The following is a 16,922-nucleotide window of genomic DNA, read 5'->3' as shown; positions in this document are numbered from 1 at the left end:
GACAGAACAGCCACTCAGAGCTACGTGGGCACGAGCAGATCCCTTTCGGGAAAACCTCAGGACCCCCCAGCAGCTGCAGAGGGTCCACACCCCCACCTTGAGCCCACCTTTACCAGGACAGGCGACTGGGAGCAGAGGAGCAGTGCAGGACGTGCCTGCCCAGCAGGGAACAGAACACACTCCAGTCTGTTTTTCTGTTTGGTTGTTTTTTAAAATTGAAATCTTAACAACTCTGCTAATGCCACACCAGTACGCCAAGCACTCCGGATTGCCTTAGGAGCGTTAACAAAGCTCGTTATGCTAATTTCTTAGCTATCCTGCTCCTGAAGGGCCAGGTCAAGCCTTCAGCCTCCCACCACCAGAGGCCCACCCTCCAGCTAGAATCACGCTGTGCTTTGACAGCAGGGGGGGGAGCATTATTCCTACCCCATCGCACCCCTAAACAGAAGTCAAGCAACACTTCCAGATTTTGCTGCTACAAGGGCAGAGACCCCTGTATCGCTGGGGAGCAGGATGATGCTTGAATTCTTGCCCTGTAGTAACGTATCTAGAAAAAGAGACAAGCAATTTGGGAGTAACTTGGAAACGGGCAGCAGAAAGCAACTTTTTTTTCAAATTGTGGCTTCTTTTCACGGTCTTAAGTTCATACTGAGCTAAGAGCTCAGAGAACAGAGCTTTTCAGAAAACCCAAGCTGTTATCCTTCACCCACTTACATACCATCTGGAGTAGGAGAGGAATGAATGGGACAGGACTAGATGCAGGGCTGCTCCACCACATGCAAATCCTTAAAATTAAATTCACTGATCCCATCTATAATGAGGGTGCCCTGCCACATGCTGTGAAGCCAGACCACGCTGGTGACATGTATCACATCCTCACCTTGGGCACCTCTTCATGGTGTGGCCTTTCAGCTCCCCATTTACTGCACCAGCTCCACGCAGGCAGAGGTGCAGGTACCTGATGAGGTGAGCTAACAAAGCTGGGTTTCCCAAGGGCCCATTCCTTTAGGGTGTGTCTTTGGGGCCTTAGCACGAGGACCAGCTGAAGCCTATCATCCAGTTGGGGCACTGACAAATTTTATTATTGTTTAAAACCAAAGTCTACACCACAGCCCTTCCCTGCAGCAAGGCAATGTGCAGACACTCACTTTTTCTCCTTTCCTTTTCCCCTCCCACAGGTTTTGTACATTTATCTGGAGGGCTCCAGCTCTCCTCTGGATAGAACTGAAAACTGATAAACCATCTCAAAGGAACTCCCTTGCAATGGCCATAAAGGAAGGCGCTGCACAGAAGGGGCAATGTGTAGCATGGCGTGTTATGCAGCTGCTGTTCCTCTCACAGAGGATGATGAAAATCAGGACTGTTTTACTGGGCAAAACAGCAGCAGCACACCTGCAAGTCATTTCTGCCAAATGCTGCCCTTCTCTCACATGCCCACATCACTCCTTGCCAGATTACCATCCTCAAAGCATAATAGAAAATTAACGTGTACAATGAACAATGAGAAATTACAGATTAAAAACAAGGCAGAGAGACTGTTAACCTACCAGATCTGTCCAACGTTGACCAAGGAGAGGTAGAGAGCCCACAGGACAGCCATGAGGACCATGTTCGCACACCCAGTCACCAGTACAAAGACTGAAGTTGCAAGGCCAACCAGAGAGATGTTGTCCAAGATGCTGTCCATGTCTGACCAGTCCAGAAACCAGATGATTGTTGGGGCATAGCTCAGAGCATCCAGGTTTATCTTCCCTTTGAAATACCTTTTGACGCTCTGCAGGTAGAGTTTACATGGGAGCAGCCCCTTTTCTCCTATCAGCTGCTTGTTTTGATGGTATGCCACCAGGAAGGCCACAACTAGGAGAACAGAGAGAAAAAAATTGTATTAGGAATTACCCAGAAATGTACCTTTTGAGTCTGAAGTTACAGAAGAATATTTGGGTGTTGTGAAGGAATTTGTTCATGTCCTCATCTCCACTACACTACAACACAGTCACTCCTATTAACCACGACGCTGAAGGCAGAGGAATTCTGTCTCTGCCTTCACACCAGGAAATGGCACAGCATCTGTTTTGAGATAAAATTTCTCCTCAGCTGCTGTAAGGGACGTGCCTCTTGCTTCAGGCAAGCTCAACACCACGCTTCTGGGAAAATCTCCCCGCGAGCACGCGACCTGACCCCGCACACAAGCAGGAGGCTCAGCCCTGCTCCGTCAGACTCCGCATGACCCCGCGTTACTCACATATGCTGTTAATCTCCTAATGCGGATGAGGAAAACAGCTTAATTGCATTGCAGATGCAGAGTGAAAGCAATGCATTAATTCCAAGACGTTCAGCTGGAATTTGCTTCCGATAAAACGTATTTGTAGAGGATACACCAAGAAACCCACACACGCAGATACTGGGGAGCACAATTTAAGCAGCCAGAAGGGTGCCCACAGCCGTACTTTCTGACCCCTGGTATTTCAGTTTCACCAAATGCTTTGCAGTGTCACACCTCCATCACAAACGGTGGTGGTGGTGACATAATATCCACTGTTCCCAACACGTACAGCCCATGGCAGATAGATTTTATCCGCAATGTTATGCTTTCACTTCAGGGGACAGCCTATTTCCATCTTTAGGAAGCATTACCTGTGCCTTTATCAAGAATTGGAATTTGTCCTCATTTTAAATACACTTAACATTTCACGAGGTGGTTAATGAGACAGCTTAAGCTCATGCACAGCATCCCAGCAGTGCCCAAAACACACCTTTGTTTGCCTGGCAGTGTAATGGTTAAACACTGCAATAGCAAAGGCCAGTACTTATGGTACGGGTTGACCTTCTGGATCCTCTCACATATTGGTAGGTTGGCAATACAAAGATTTAATATTTTCCCATTCTCTAAATTGCTACTTTTTACATGTCGCTATGGCTGTCTTGTATAGGATCTATCTTGCACTGGACAATCTTAGAAGAGCCAGATGCTTTTTTTAACAGCACATAAGCAATTTAATTACAGATTATAGACCTAGAATTTGATGTTCTACAGAGCAAGTTGGTCAGCTTCTAGGGATTATCTCATATTTTAGGCATCTCCTCTAGTTACCAATTTGCAGTTTGCAACTGCAGTAATCTCCATTTCTCAGGAAAAAAAATGAAGGCCGACATTTCCTGATTAGGCTCCACACGTTTTGCTCCCAGCAGCTAACTTACCCACGTTGCAGGCATTATCCAAACACCAGCCACGTCACACGCAGCAGTAGCAGAGGTCTTACAAAATGCTAATTTATCTCCCCCCAGCTCTCCTTCGTTAATGATCAATTCTGTTTTCTTCCTTATCTGAACGCTGTCATTCTGCAATCAAAACATGCTGGTGCTCGGCTGGTCGCTGTCTCTCACTGGGAACCCCGGTAGAAAGCCCGTGTGAAATAGCACCCCAAGTTCAGGCCTGGACCCACATTTCCTTCAAGTCAGGCCAGCAATCTGCAGCCCCAGGGAATGAAAACAAATGTCCCGTTTCCCCCCAGACACACAGGAAAGTCTCCCACGGACTACAGCTAATCCCCATAACACCTGCTGCACCTCCCTGCACACAGCATTTATTCCAGTCTCACTGTGAAGTCACCACAAAGTCACAATCCCACAGACCCGAGGTCACTGCGAGGGTTCCCACCAATGTCAGCAGGTCCTGAGTCCCAGCATCAACACAAAGTTGAGGCTTTCAGCGTTTGCATCTCTTTCTACCCATCTTTTATACACCACGAAGGACTTCACACACTGCTAAAGACTCACAGAATATTTTACTCAGTTATGGACAGGAACAAACTGTCTGCAGCACTAAGGAATCGGGTTTGTACAGCAAATTGAACGTTCTGTATCTTAGATTTTAATGTTCTGTATTTTAAATGTTCTGTATTTTGTATTTTTCTACCAATACTTTGATCAGCACAGCTGAGTAATCAGAAAGCCTAACACACAAAACCAGTAGAAACAATGCTCCTGAGCCTCAGACAATATCTTCAGTTCTGGGTTAAAAAAAAAAGACCAACTATACCTTAAAACTCCACAGCTTGACTTCCCCTGATTAGCACTGCAGTCTGCTGCCCAGTTTTCCAAAAGTGCTAATCAAATTCACCTCGAAACGGTACAGAAATTGCTGCCCCAACCCGTAACTGCTACGCAATTTTTTTTCCTTAAAAAAAATCTAAATTAGACCCCTGTACAGTACGCAAGATAAACAAGGAAAGGGCAAATTAGGAAAAGCAAACTATAGCAATTGAAGAAATTGTATGTACAAAAGACTGCACGGCTTTTTTGAGTCTGAAAGCAACAACGAGTGCATTATAGGCTGGCATGAGCTGCACATCCAGGGGCTGCACAGCCTGGGCTCCGGAGCGGTTTCCCTCTGAACACCGATTGCTTTCAAGATGCTGCAGTGCTGGTATTTTGCATGCAAGGATTTCAGGGCTAAACCCCATCGGCAACAGATCTCACCAAGACCCACCTACACTTGGATCCATCACCCCGAACCACTGGGGTATAAGGATGGTGAGCGCCATTCATGGCTCGCACGGTTTTTGGGGTCTGTCCCTGACCCAGCTCCTTCTCCTGGACCTTCCCAGACCAAGCTGCTGCCTCATGCCATGCTCCTGCTCACCTCTAGCATCTTCGGGAGCACCTCTGGAGGACACATCCCGTTTGCTTCCCAAATCCCACCAGCAGGTCATCCAGACCCACCCTGCCATGGCACCAGCTAAGCCTGAAAGAGGTTTCACCCTGTAGGCAGCAGTTCCCATGTCACCCGTCCAGAAACATGCAAGAGGGGAAGATGGATTTTGCAAAGGATTTCAGCAATGCAGGAGATGCACAGACCCAGCAGGGGTGAAAAAAAAAAAGTTCTCTATCAGCTTGTCAGTGCTTCTTCTCCCTGAATACCTCTCCAGAAGCTGAACCCTTAAATCGACTATAACAGACACTGCTTCCTCCAGGGAAGGATCCCTCCAGGGATCTTCACTTTGATCTTGGTTTAGTCAGAAGAAAAAGTCCCTTTTGCCCCCAAAGCTTGTGCTTTTGTTCCTCTTCCTTAACCCCTACTCTGAAGGCTCTCACCTTTGGCCTTTTATTTGGGGATTTTCCACTCCCCATCTTCCCACTCCCTGCAGGTAAATAAAACATGGTCAGCGAGCGTGCTTCCACCTGGGGCACTGCCTGGCAGGCTTGCTGTGCTGCCTCCAGGGCATGGGGGCAAGGTTACCCGCTTCTGATTTCCCCCTGCTTCTCCCCAGGGGCTGTTGTAGGGACTCCAGCACTGCCCTGCTTCCCCGCAGCCTCTCCAAACAAGTCTGGTCTTACCCAAAGGGATGCTGGAAGGAAAAGAGGAGCCTGGACCCACAGCCGGCATCCTCCAGGCACTGCTGGTGGCCAGGCAAGCGGCAGCACCTCAGCACCACAGCTGCAGCCCTGTGCACCCTGCTCAGACACCTTCTGCCTCCCCAGTGAGCTGAATCCCTGCACCTGCAGCCCTTGGGCAATGCATTCACCAGCCCCAGCCCTCGCTCGCTGGCAGCACCAGCACCACCCCAGCTCGGCACTGGGGAGCCTGTAGTGGGCTCCCCATCAGCACTATGGCACGGAGTGAGCTGGCACAGGGTCTGGGCCGGTCACCGGAGCCCTCCAGCCCCTCCAACTGGCTCTCACCTTTGGGTACTACCTCACAGAAGGAGTTTAACTGAGTAGGGAGCTTTTCCTGAGTTCAGGAAACACTTTCCCAGCCAGGATGCAGCAGCTGATGTTTTCCCATAGCTATCCCTTCCTGTATCACTGATGGGAAGGATGTGAGGCTATGGATGTGTTCCCAATCCAGGGGTGTCCCCTGCAGGCCCCCAGCACAACTGGGCACATCTCACATTCTCCAGACCCAATACAAAGCCCTGTCACCTTCCCCACCACCCAGTGGCTGCTTGCCACCTGGCCTTTTTTACCAGTGCTGCCCAGATTTGGGTGCCTTCACCCATGCCAATCTCTCCTTTCTCCCCAGAGCACTTTGCTTTTCTTCAGACTATTCACTCCTCTGCAGATGGGGAAAAAAAAAAAACCACTCGGCTTCAGCGACTCCCATGCTCCCTCCCACTCAGGAGGCAGACGGAGCCTTTGACAGCTCACATGGGAGCACGCTCCTCTACCTGCTGCGAGCTGATCTTTACATAAGTAATACATGTAAATTGTCACCAACTGCTAATAGACCTTCGCTACTTATCCTCACCTCGGAAGGTGCTTTACTGTATTTTTCCATTAATTCCCCCCCCCCCCTCCACCTTCTCTCTCCCCTCCCAGGCTCCTCTCTCCCCCAGCTGAAGGCGTTCCTTGTTCAAAGCCACATGCTACCAATAAACACAACTGGAGCATGCAGCACAGGAGTCACCCATCTGAAATGATTTGGTCTATCCACATTGCCCTGTCACCTCAGTTCCTTTCCCCAGGTCCAGGCTCAGGCTGTCATGGTAGGAGAATGAGAGAATCCCATTCTTCATGCTCTGTAAAGATTTAAAGATGTGAAATCCAAGACTTTCCGGTCATATGGCTTTCTCTCCCCACCATTAAAAGAAGTCTCAACTTTTGCTTAAAACCCAAACCACAAGAAGAAATGAAGCAAAAGCACAGAGCTTTGCATGAAAACCAAACTACGTTTTACACACAAAAAAATGTCTGCCTGGAGCCATATATCAAGTGCAACTTTGACCCAGCGAGGCATTCAAAAAAAATTTAAAAAAAAGCCCTATGCTGGATGCTGGTTGTACTACCGACAAGAAAAACGGGGAGAATATTCATGGTCTCCTAGCTGCTATGAGGGTTTTCAATGGATAAATTCCCCAGCAAAGTTCTGCGACGCAAAAGCAAGGACGTGCAGTACTAAGCAAAGAGGAATAATGAAATCAAGCAACCCTTTTTCATCCTGCAATCCTACAGCCACCAGTAAGCACACAAAGTCCGTTCTTACTTCTTTTATTGCCATTAGCAGCGGTGCAAAAGACTCCGGGGTGGTTGTATCTGGGGGCTTTTTAAGAGCACACCTCCCCATTGTCTCTTTGCTTGAAATAGCAGGAAGCAAACACACCAGGCTGGGCTCTGATGCTGCTCACAAGTTCCCCCACAGCACCCAGGCTGTTCAGAAGCACACCAGCAGCCGTCCAGCCTGCAACCAAAGGATGCTGTGGGATTCCTCTCCCCCAAGCAGCTCCAGGCAAGCAGCACGCTGGGAGACAGGATCGCTCCTCAGTTCTTGTTATCGCTTCCCTTGAACTATCCCTGCTTGCTATTAATTCATCTTCCTACGGTGCAAGTGCTTAGATCAGAACCAAACCTGCTTCTGCCACGCTTACTGGGCCCTCTCGTGCAGTTAAAAGGGGAGCAGGGAGCTCGCTAGCCATCAGCGCTAACATCCTGCCTTTGTGCGGACTTGCTTACAAGCCCTGCGCTGAAATAAAACCTTCCAGGGCAGAGAAAGTGTCAGAAGCTATACCAGCATCCTGGCTAGGCAATCTGAAAGCGACTGGGAACCTCTTCAAATAACTGAGGGAAGAGCAAGGGAAAGCAGGGCAGACAGCAGAGAGGGGAGGAAGGACACCAGGAGAGAGCCAGGAACCTGCAGGAAGTCGAACTCCCCCGAGGAGGCTTTAGATTTCAGAGCGAGGAAGAAGTAGCATGAACCTCCTGTAGTCCTAGCTCTGGGGAAAGAAAATACTACTATTAAACAATACATGAGGAGAAGGAAGATAAACTGTATTTACATAATAGCTTTTATTTCAAAGCATTCTACAAAGCATGGCTGAAATTGGTAAGGGTGGTATCTAATTACTTCAACTTCTACATCTGGAATCTGATGATAGTAATCATCCAAAAAAGGGCACTTAAAATGATTTAGAAGGAGGCTGAAGGGAGCAAATAACACACATTTGTTGTCAAGAGCTTTGGGACCAGCTATTTACCTGTAACAGCGCCTCCACCAAGACCCCAAAGACTTTCTGTACGTACAAAATGTCAACCCCTGCCATAAAGAACACGCAGCACAGGACCACGATGGGAAGACTTCAAATGTCAAAACCGCCTTTCTCCAGGGCTCCCTGTCCCATGAATTAGAGATTGCAATTAGCCCGTGAAGACGGGTCTTAGCTGTGGAAGTCTGCCAGGTCATAACTGGCACGCGGCACCCTACAAAGATGCCTCCACAGATCAGAAAGGTGTCTGGGCAGCTGGGCACAGGACTTACAGAGGCACTTTATGTGTGTTAGCCCTCAGCTTGGAGAACCCCCCTGGCCTCCTCTCATGCAGCAAACCTCGCTGAGCACCTCCAGCTCACACCCGTTCTCCCCTTCCTTCCCCTTCCTGCAAGCAGCAGCGGGCTTGGTCGCTGGCCTCCGCGAATCACCAGATCCTCTTCCACCTTCCCATCTCCAACCTGCCTCTCAGACAACAGCCGCTCTGCCAGGGACTTCCCAGGCCCTGGATGCTTCTGGAAACCCCCTTCAAAGAAAAAAAATAAAAGGTGGAGAGCTGTTAAAAACCAAAGGGGGCAGGGGAGGAGGGAGGGCACAACGGACACTTCACACCTGCCTGTCCTCCTACCAGAGGGAAGGATCCGAAGGGAAAGCATCTCCTGGGCTTGCAGCAGGCAACAAAGCAGCACCTCAGGAGCAGATTTGTGCACCAGGAAAGGAGGTGAGGGACAGAACTGCCAAGCATGATTTGGAGGCCTGTCATCTCCACGTCACTGTCACCCCAAATGGCGTTTCTCTCTACTAATCCACGGGGTCCTTCGCTCTCCCATCCCACCTTTTACACTCAGTAGTAAGCTCCACAGTAAGCAGGAGCTGCAGCCATCGGGGAGGCTGTTCTCCCTGACAAGGTCGCCCCCCCAGAGGTTTTGTTTCCTAACACGGTGGGAATGAAAGGGTTACACCAAGAAGGGCGAAATGAAAGAAGGGGAAAAACATCCCACAGCCGAGGAATGTCAAACTGTCACAACGCCATCAACCGTTTCCTCAGCAAGTCTGAGACTCGGTGTGTGCAGGATCGCCACGTCTGGGAAAAAAAAAAAAATAATCTGTCAAGAGTAAATGGTTCCATCTTCAGAAAAGAGAGTGGAAGAGGTGCTTGGCACAGAGGCTTAAAATTGTTTTCTGCTGTTTCCAAACCCAGGCTCACGGAAGAGATCAAAAGGCAACGCACCTTCCCTGGAGAGCATCCCACCCCGACAGCCATGTCATGGTTTTGCAGCCTCTGACAGAGGAATCTGCCGGATCGTGGTCTCCCCACCTCAGACTCATCCATCAGTTTCTACCCCACCGAGGTCCCGGCTGTGCAGCATCTCCCCCACCTCAAGATCAGCGCTGGTGTCCCTATAACACTGAGGTGACAGCCAGAGCTGCAATCTGACCTGTCTCAAACCCAGCCCACGTTTCTGGCCTTGGGTCACTTGGCTGTTACTCAGCCAAGACAAGAAATCGCTGTTACCTGACTGCAATCACACACAAGTTGCGTAACGAGCAGGTAAACTTTTCTCCTCTCATACCTCTTCCATCATAAAGGATGGAGCCAGCCTCCTACCCTATTCCTTCCAGCCTCTGCTTCTGGCACCTGCAATCCTTCCTCCAAGGACAGCTCTCAAAAGGGTTCTCACACTCTGGACTGCAAAAGCATTTTGGGGTTCCCTCCTGCCACTTCCAGGCATTTCCACTCATCTCCTCTCTGAGCAAATCCACCTCTTCTCCCTCTGTTTGCTGTCACCATGCATTCAGTCAGCAGCCTTCCACCTCAGCTTCCTCCTCTTGCTTTCATGTGCCCTTTTTTTAAATCTCCACGCTATAACTCACCCTGAACGTGATGCTTTCTCCTCACCTCTCAACACTCTAGTTGTCCCACATGAGGTCTCCCACTCGCCAGAAGGTCCCATTCATCAGCCTTGCTCTTTCCCATCCTCTGCCTCAATGACTTTCCACCCCTGCAGCCACAGCCTGCTCCCTCCTTCCTGCCTCTTCCCATCTAACACACCGCCGGCCTACGGGGCAGTATCTGTTCCAGGACACGATACATTTACACCCCAAATCCACCATCGGAAAGCAGCAGCCTCCACAGAACACGCAGTGGAGGACGCTGATCAGTTGTTCATAAGGAAACTGCAAACTGAGCTCTGGGAAACTCAGCAGTCTGGATTTACACACGGGGGAATATCAGAATCGCTTTCATTTTGACTGAAAGAGTCGTAACCCCGCATTTCACCGAGAGCTAAAACCAAACTAGAAACAGAGCACGTGTCAAAACCATACAAAACTACAACTTCTGCATGGTTTTGATGCAAAATAATCCAAGCAGGCTGGCAGCCTACAAATCCTAACGATTTTGTGGACAAATCTGGGGCAAGTTTAAAATTTGTAATGTAGCGTGTTACATGTCAGTTTGGGTTTCGCTGCGAATATTTTTTCAGCGGCGGGCTCGGAGCACGGCTCTGCGCCTTGCTTGCCAAAAGGAGAGCCAAACGCGCAGGGCTGAGGAGGAAAAGCAGCTTCACCACCTTAAACGGGGTAGCGATGGCACCAAAGGACGCTGTCATCCTCTGGTCCTGCGTGCAGCTCCTTCGCTTTAGCTCTCCAGCATCCCTCAAAATGAGTTTCTCTCACAGCATCAGCTCACGACACCTCTTGATAAAGGACATTCAGACCCAAAGCTGGGTGCAGGCTCTCTCCTTGCACCCCCCTAGCTCTGTCCCTGCTTTTTAGAGCAGGGGGCTCTCCCCACACCCCCTTTCTGCCCCCCCAGGCACCCCAAACCCCACCACCCCAAAATATAGGCATCTTTAGGCTGAGCCGGGGCGACGACCCCTGCACCACGGCGACCTGCAGCCACACACCCCGGGGACCGAGGGCTCCGTGTGCCACCCCCGGCGAGCGAGCAGCCCCCATTTCGGATCCAGCTCCCTCTTTTTTTTTTTTTTTCCTCTCTCCCGGGAGAGAAGGAGCCACGGAAAGCAGCACTGCCCCGGGACACTCACGGTACAGCAGGGCGACGGCACGCAGCAGCACGATGCGGGTGAGCCAGAAGGTGCCCGGCGATACCGGCGGCACGGCCCCGCCGCCCGCTGCCCCCGCTGCCCCCGCTGCTGCCGCTGCCCCCCTCCCCGGGGCCTCGGGGCCGCCGCCACCCGGTGCCGCCCGCCGCTGCCTCAGCGCCGCGCTGGGCGCCGCCATGTCGCGGCCTGCAGAGAGCATGCGTGCGGCCGGCCCGCCCCCGGGGGCATGAAGGGGTCCGGGGGGGCACTAAAGGGTCCTAAGGGGGTCCCCTCGGGGGTCTTCGGGGGTCCCCGGGGGTCCCCCGGAGGTCCTCGGGGGTGGAGGTGCCCCCGCGCACACGGCCCCGCAGCCCCGCCGGGGGTGGTGGGTGTGGGGGGGTGGGGGGTGGTAGGAGAAGGAAATGGGGATAAAAATGGGGTTTTGTGTTCTGATCGTGTGGAATGAGGAAGGAAGTCTCGAAAAAGGAGTAAAAGTGGCCACGTTTTTTTCAGAAAAGGAGCAAAGGGGAAGGGGCTCGCTCGGACATGGTGCTTAGGGGCATGGTTTAGTGGGTGGCGGTGGTGGTAGGGTGATGGTTGGGGCAGATGATCCTGGGGGTCACTTCCAACCTTAATGAGTCTGTGGTTCTAAAACCCCTTTCTCCATTGTCATCTGTAGGGATGGCAGCGGCCGGTGCCAGGCATGCCGGTGACACCCGGCTCAGTGTCACACACCGGGGCCACACACCAGCCCGGGTCCCCAGCCCCAATTTGCAGCTCACCCACTGTCCCCACAGTGCCCAGCACCCGGCCCCGTGCACAATTTCACCAAAAATCCCTCCCGCTTTGCCGCTTCGGCTGTTTCGGATGCTGCCGTGATTTCTACTTTGTATAGTTTACAGCCGCCAAGCACTTGGCTCTGTGCTGAGCTATGCGTGTTTTTCTTTAACCAAAAACATTTTAATAAAGTGGCCTCGGCAGTCGTGATCAATGCTTTTAGAGGTGCATCCCGCCTGAGTAAATACCGCACTGCTAAACTGCGCGATGGTCTCTGAGAAAGTATCTGTTATCAGGTGTAACATTATTCAATGCTTTTCAGACTGTAAACCAGTCCCTTATAAATGCCTCTTTTGTTTTTCCAGTTTCCCATCACTGCTGCTTGCATTGTTCTCATTACAAAAAAAAAAAAAACACACACACACACCACACACACGACATAATAGTGCATTGTATAGGCAAAGAAAAATAAGCTATTTGTTAAAGGCCGCGGGTACACTGCAGTTTCGCTCTCCCTTTGGATTAGCCACAAGGTTTGGCTAGATAAATTTAAATAGATGTAAGCTAATGGTTTCCTTTGTGAGGTCTTTATGAAACTTTTACAGCAAATTCCACATTAAATGGCAATGTCTGTAAAACAAACTGGATAATTGAGGAAATTACTGAGGAAAAGTGGAGGGCTTAGACTAAAGATTTAGGAAAAAGGGAATAATTGGAGCTGGGAAGGGGATGCTGAACGCGGTTGGTTTCCATTGCAAAAGATCGCCCTGAGGTCTGCCAGATGCGCAGGTTGGGACAGTAGCGGCAAGGAGCAGCAAACGAAACCGACCCGCACTCGGGGGACGTCGTGTGTCAACGGCGCCTTGCATCGATACGAGCTGCAAAGTTTAAGTATATTAAATTGCATAAAAATGTTGTTACTCTAACGGGCTGATCCAACTCTCATAAAAGGCAATAGAAGCCTTCCCTTTAGCTCTACTGGAAGATGGATCAAGCTATAAAGGAAAGTGCGCAATAAAATGGTGGATTACAACATTAAATTACCTCCTCTCCGTTCTGCACTTCGGGCTGGTACGCAGCTTTGTGTGGATTGTCATCTGTGTTTGGTTTTCTGCTCACTTTTTTTACTAGCTTTTATTTTCACGATGTGATTTTTGCTTGCATTCCCTCTTTCCAAACAAAGGTATCATAAAAGAAAACAACGTAAAAACCAAGCAAGTAACACAAACGAGATATTTAAGAGCGAGGCTCTGAGCCTTCGTCTCAAAGGGAAAGCGATTCATAAATGTCAGGCCCGCAGGCAGGCGCAGAGGCATCATTGATGCTGATCTTCATTCAACAAAATGCGAGCCGCCACGTCCCCCCGCCCGACCCTATTTTGCTGTGTTCCAAACAGCTGCAAAAGTGACAGAGAAACAAGCATTTACTGTCACAGCACCCAGCAGCTGTCCCCACCAGCACCTCAACCCTGCTGTCCCTGGCACCCTAAATTACTCTGTGTTCATTCAGGTCTAGTCTTTCCCCCCTCTGGCTGCCAGGAATTGGGTTTAAATAAAACAGAGAAAGCGAATGTGTGCAGAAATAACTATTTTGTAAAGCAGCATTAACATTTGGGGACTCCTCTAAAGAAAACATACATTCACTTACATATAATACTCTTACACACAATCCCACTGAGCATTCAGCTGTGTCTGCTAAATGGGAGATGGGGATCTCACAAAGAATTTGGGAGCTTCCTTCCACTAGTCAAGATTTTTCCAGCGGTAATATTTTTTCCATTAAAATCTCTGATCCTTCCCTGTGGAAATCCGATCTTTAACTCCAGGGTTAGCAGGATTAGGACTGAAAAGAATTTTTGGAGGAAGAATTACTTTTTTCCTACTGTATTTGTACAGCGTCTGTAACAAGGGGGTGTTGATTCAGAAGTGGGATTCCTAAGCGGTTCTCTAGGACAAACAATTAATAATCACAGTAATCCTAACTGATAAAACTGCGGTTCTCCATTATTTTGAAAAAAAAAATGACATCTAGTCTGCAAGAAGAAGGAACAGATCTCTTGCTAGTGCATCACCTGGCTTTTAAACTGTAATTGTTATTATAAAGTGTCGGTGATCACTCAGAAACAAATTTTGCCATGTTACTGGTGTCTTAGAATGTTTGAACAGGAATTACACCTTGACATATCTTTTCCTTTCTGCTGGTTTTGGTCTTTACACATACAAGTTTTTGGAGACCGAAAGAGACGGCTGTCCCTTTCGGGTTTGTGATTGCGTTCACCGCCGAGTCCGTGGCTGCCAGCACCAGTGTGCAACAGCAGGCTACAAGAGCTGCACGACGAAAACTCAGAACAAGCCACTCGTTAACGTTTCCCCCTGGGATATTAAAAATTAATAATCATAAAAGCATTTGTTAGTACGAGCTATTTTATTTTAGCAGAAATTCCCCTCTATGCCAAACGTAACATGTAAAGATTTTCGTGAAGCACTCGTTGCCTTTGAAATTAAAGCTTTCTAACAATAAGTTCCTTTTTCACTAATGTCTCTGCCATGCTGAAACCTAGGACAGGACGTAGGAATCCCGTGCACTCCTCTCCACTTGCCTTTTAAGCAGGAGAGAGGTCAGTGGAGTCCTGCCCAGTGCAGGTGTGCAGAGGTTCTTGTATCAGCGCCAGGTAAACGCTCGCGGGTTGGGAAAGAGCTGCTGGGGGACATGTTCCTACATTAACTTTGTCCTGCAGCTGCCAAACCTTTCCTGTCCAGAAAAAGGAGGGACACATGAGCTCAGCACCCCATTAACGCAGTAAAAACTAATATTAAACTAATATTTAAGCCTCTCTCTTTTCACCCTATTCTCAGCAGACTGCAGCAGCTGTGCAAGGGGTGCAAGCTTGCTTCCAGTCACTGGGATGCGAGCCTCGAGTCCCAGCTCCTCGCAATCCACAGAAATGTCTCTAATAATGGGCTCTGGATGAGGCTGCACAATAAAAACTTGTTCTTGCAGTGGTGGGAGCACACAGTGACTGGAACGCGGTAACTCAGATGGGAGCACACGGTCATTTTTCACTCCTGCTGTGCAGGTGACACCAAGAATTTTGTGAGCACAGCTAAGCACAGTGGTGGGAGCTATGGAAATGCTGAGGAGCAAATACCCACAGCGCTCATTAAAATTTACAGAAAGGTTCTGTCCCTTCTACCCCTCCAAATGGATCTGACTCCTTAGATTCCCAAATTATCCAGAGCAACAAGGCTCATCTCATGCGAATGGATGACAAATTTTGGAACAAAACTGATCTGCAAGCAGCTGAGCAGTATAAATCCAGGCTTAGAGTTGTACAAGCAGGCACCGGTTGTGTGCTGGAGCCTTCACAAGCACACAGTGTAAGATTGGACACAGTGCTACGGCTCTTCTTCAGAGCAAAGCTTTTCTGCTCTTCAGATGCTATTTTAATTAAAATTAACTGAAAGTTAAAATTTCAAGTTAAAAGAGTGCAGGTCTTTTTTTTTTTTTCTTTTCTTTTTTCCTTTTTTTTTTTTTTTTTTTTTTTTTTTCCCTGTTAGAAATCAGTAGCTTTCCTGAGAAGGACTGAACCTCGTTTCACAGAAATCTCTGAACTGCCACGGAACTGCTGTGTCCTCTGGGCAGAGCATTAATCCTGCAGATGTCAGAGTCTTATTTTAACACGATGCATAGGTTACTCTTATCTGATTAGGGATTGTTTTTTCTTCTCCCTGTAAAGCCCTTTCTATTTGCTCTTTGAAATTCCCATGTATAACCTGCTCGCAGTTCAAAGGTAGCCAATTTTTGAAAAATGATAACTTTGCCACTTGGTCAGATGGAGCGATAGAGCCCACCTTTTGGCTGGGCCTCCCTGGCCAGGGAGGGAGTGCACATTGCAGAACATTTCCCAACGAGTGCAACAGTTCCCACACGCTCTGAAAACAATTTCCTTGCTTTACACAGATGACAAAATGTCCTCTCCCTTGTTTTAGTGTGGCACTGACTGTCTGAAGCCAAGGCACATGAGTGCTCCTGCAGAAAGAGTAGGTATAGAGGAGAGGAACCGGGGTGGGAGGTCAGGGTGCTCCTGGCCCATGGTGATTCTGAGGGATACCAGGAGACAAGTGACAAAGTGATGGAGCCAAGCACACAGACGTGGTATTTAATGCCTGATCCCAAGCAATGCTGGTGCAAGCTGGCCAGGAATTTTATTGGAGACAGTGTCAGACTTCAGAAAAAATGAAGCAACATTGCCTACATGTATAGGTGCCTGATGTGCCTGCTCTGCCAAGAACAGGCAGCTTCTTTATCTCCCTGTTCCACCCCAAATCCTTAAGCTTACCCCGTTCAGGTGCTCTGTTTAAGCCTCCATTGGGCAGTGTGGATGTCGGTGCTTCCCTCCCTGACCTGCACCCTTGTCCTGGAGGTCCCGAGGTCGGGACTGCCCTGCAGCGGGCTGGGGACCGCTCCCTCTGTCTCCAAACTCTCATTTCTGGGGCTGGGAACTTTTCCCTGGCACGTCAGAGAAAATCACAGTGGGATTTGCAGCACAGCCATCCCCGCAGAGCTGTGGAGATCGCTCCTGCGAGAGCTGCTGCTGGCTGTGCTGGAGCTGAGCCGGGAGTCAGAAAATAACCCAAATCACCTTAAAAACAGGGCAGGAGACACCAGCACCAAATGCTGTCACTCCCAGCTGCTGCGAGACTGATAAGCTGCTGGTTGGAAGAATCACTTACATTACTCTCTGTCCAGAGAGCATCGAGATGTAAATCATGACCGCCAGTGACAAGATATATGGAAATTTGAGAAGCCGCTCATCCTATCACTTCCCCCGAGCAGGGAGCACGAGCTCCCCAGAGCAGGCTGTGCGGTCTGTTTCTTCTTTGGCCGCTGAGGCATGGTATAATGGGATGGTGAGGAAATAACCCCTTCTGGTTAAGACCAAAGGGCGTGAACCAGGACAGAGCAGGAGCCCGGCAAACAAAATCACTAAGATAAAAATACGCTCACACTTTCTGTGGAACTGAAGCAGCAGCCTGGCTGTACCTGTCACTTCTGTCCCTGCTGTGCCCTTCTTTCTCTTCTGATGTCTGTGCCCTCCCCAGCCAGCAGATAGTTTCCT

The 16,922-nt window shown here is 49.4% G+C and overlaps 1 protein-coding gene across 1 annotated transcript in view; it reads right to left on the bottom strand.

The window, feature by feature from the left end:
- LMF1 (lipase maturation factor 1) overlaps positions 1–11,246 on the bottom strand; it is a gene marked incomplete at its 5' end in the record, with an annotated part of 190,511 nt that extends 179,265 nt beyond the window's left edge. The window contains 2 exons of the mRNA XM_084295815.1: positions 1,548–1,857; positions 11,030–11,246. Coding sequence (XP_084151941.1) covers positions 1,548–1,857; positions 11,030–11,246 — 527 coding nt within the window. The remainder of the gene's footprint in view (positions 1–1,547; positions 1,858–11,029) is intronic.
- Positions 11,247–16,922: the final 5,676 nt, after the last annotated feature.

Source organism: Netta rufina (genome assembly GCF_964035555.1).
Source record: "Netta rufina genome assembly, chromosome: 15".
Taxonomy (NCBI): Eukaryota; Metazoa; Chordata; class Aves; order Anseriformes; family Anatidae; genus Netta; species Netta rufina.
The sequence above is the reverse complement of the archived record's forward strand: the minus strand, read 5'-3'. Positions and strand labels throughout refer to the sequence as shown.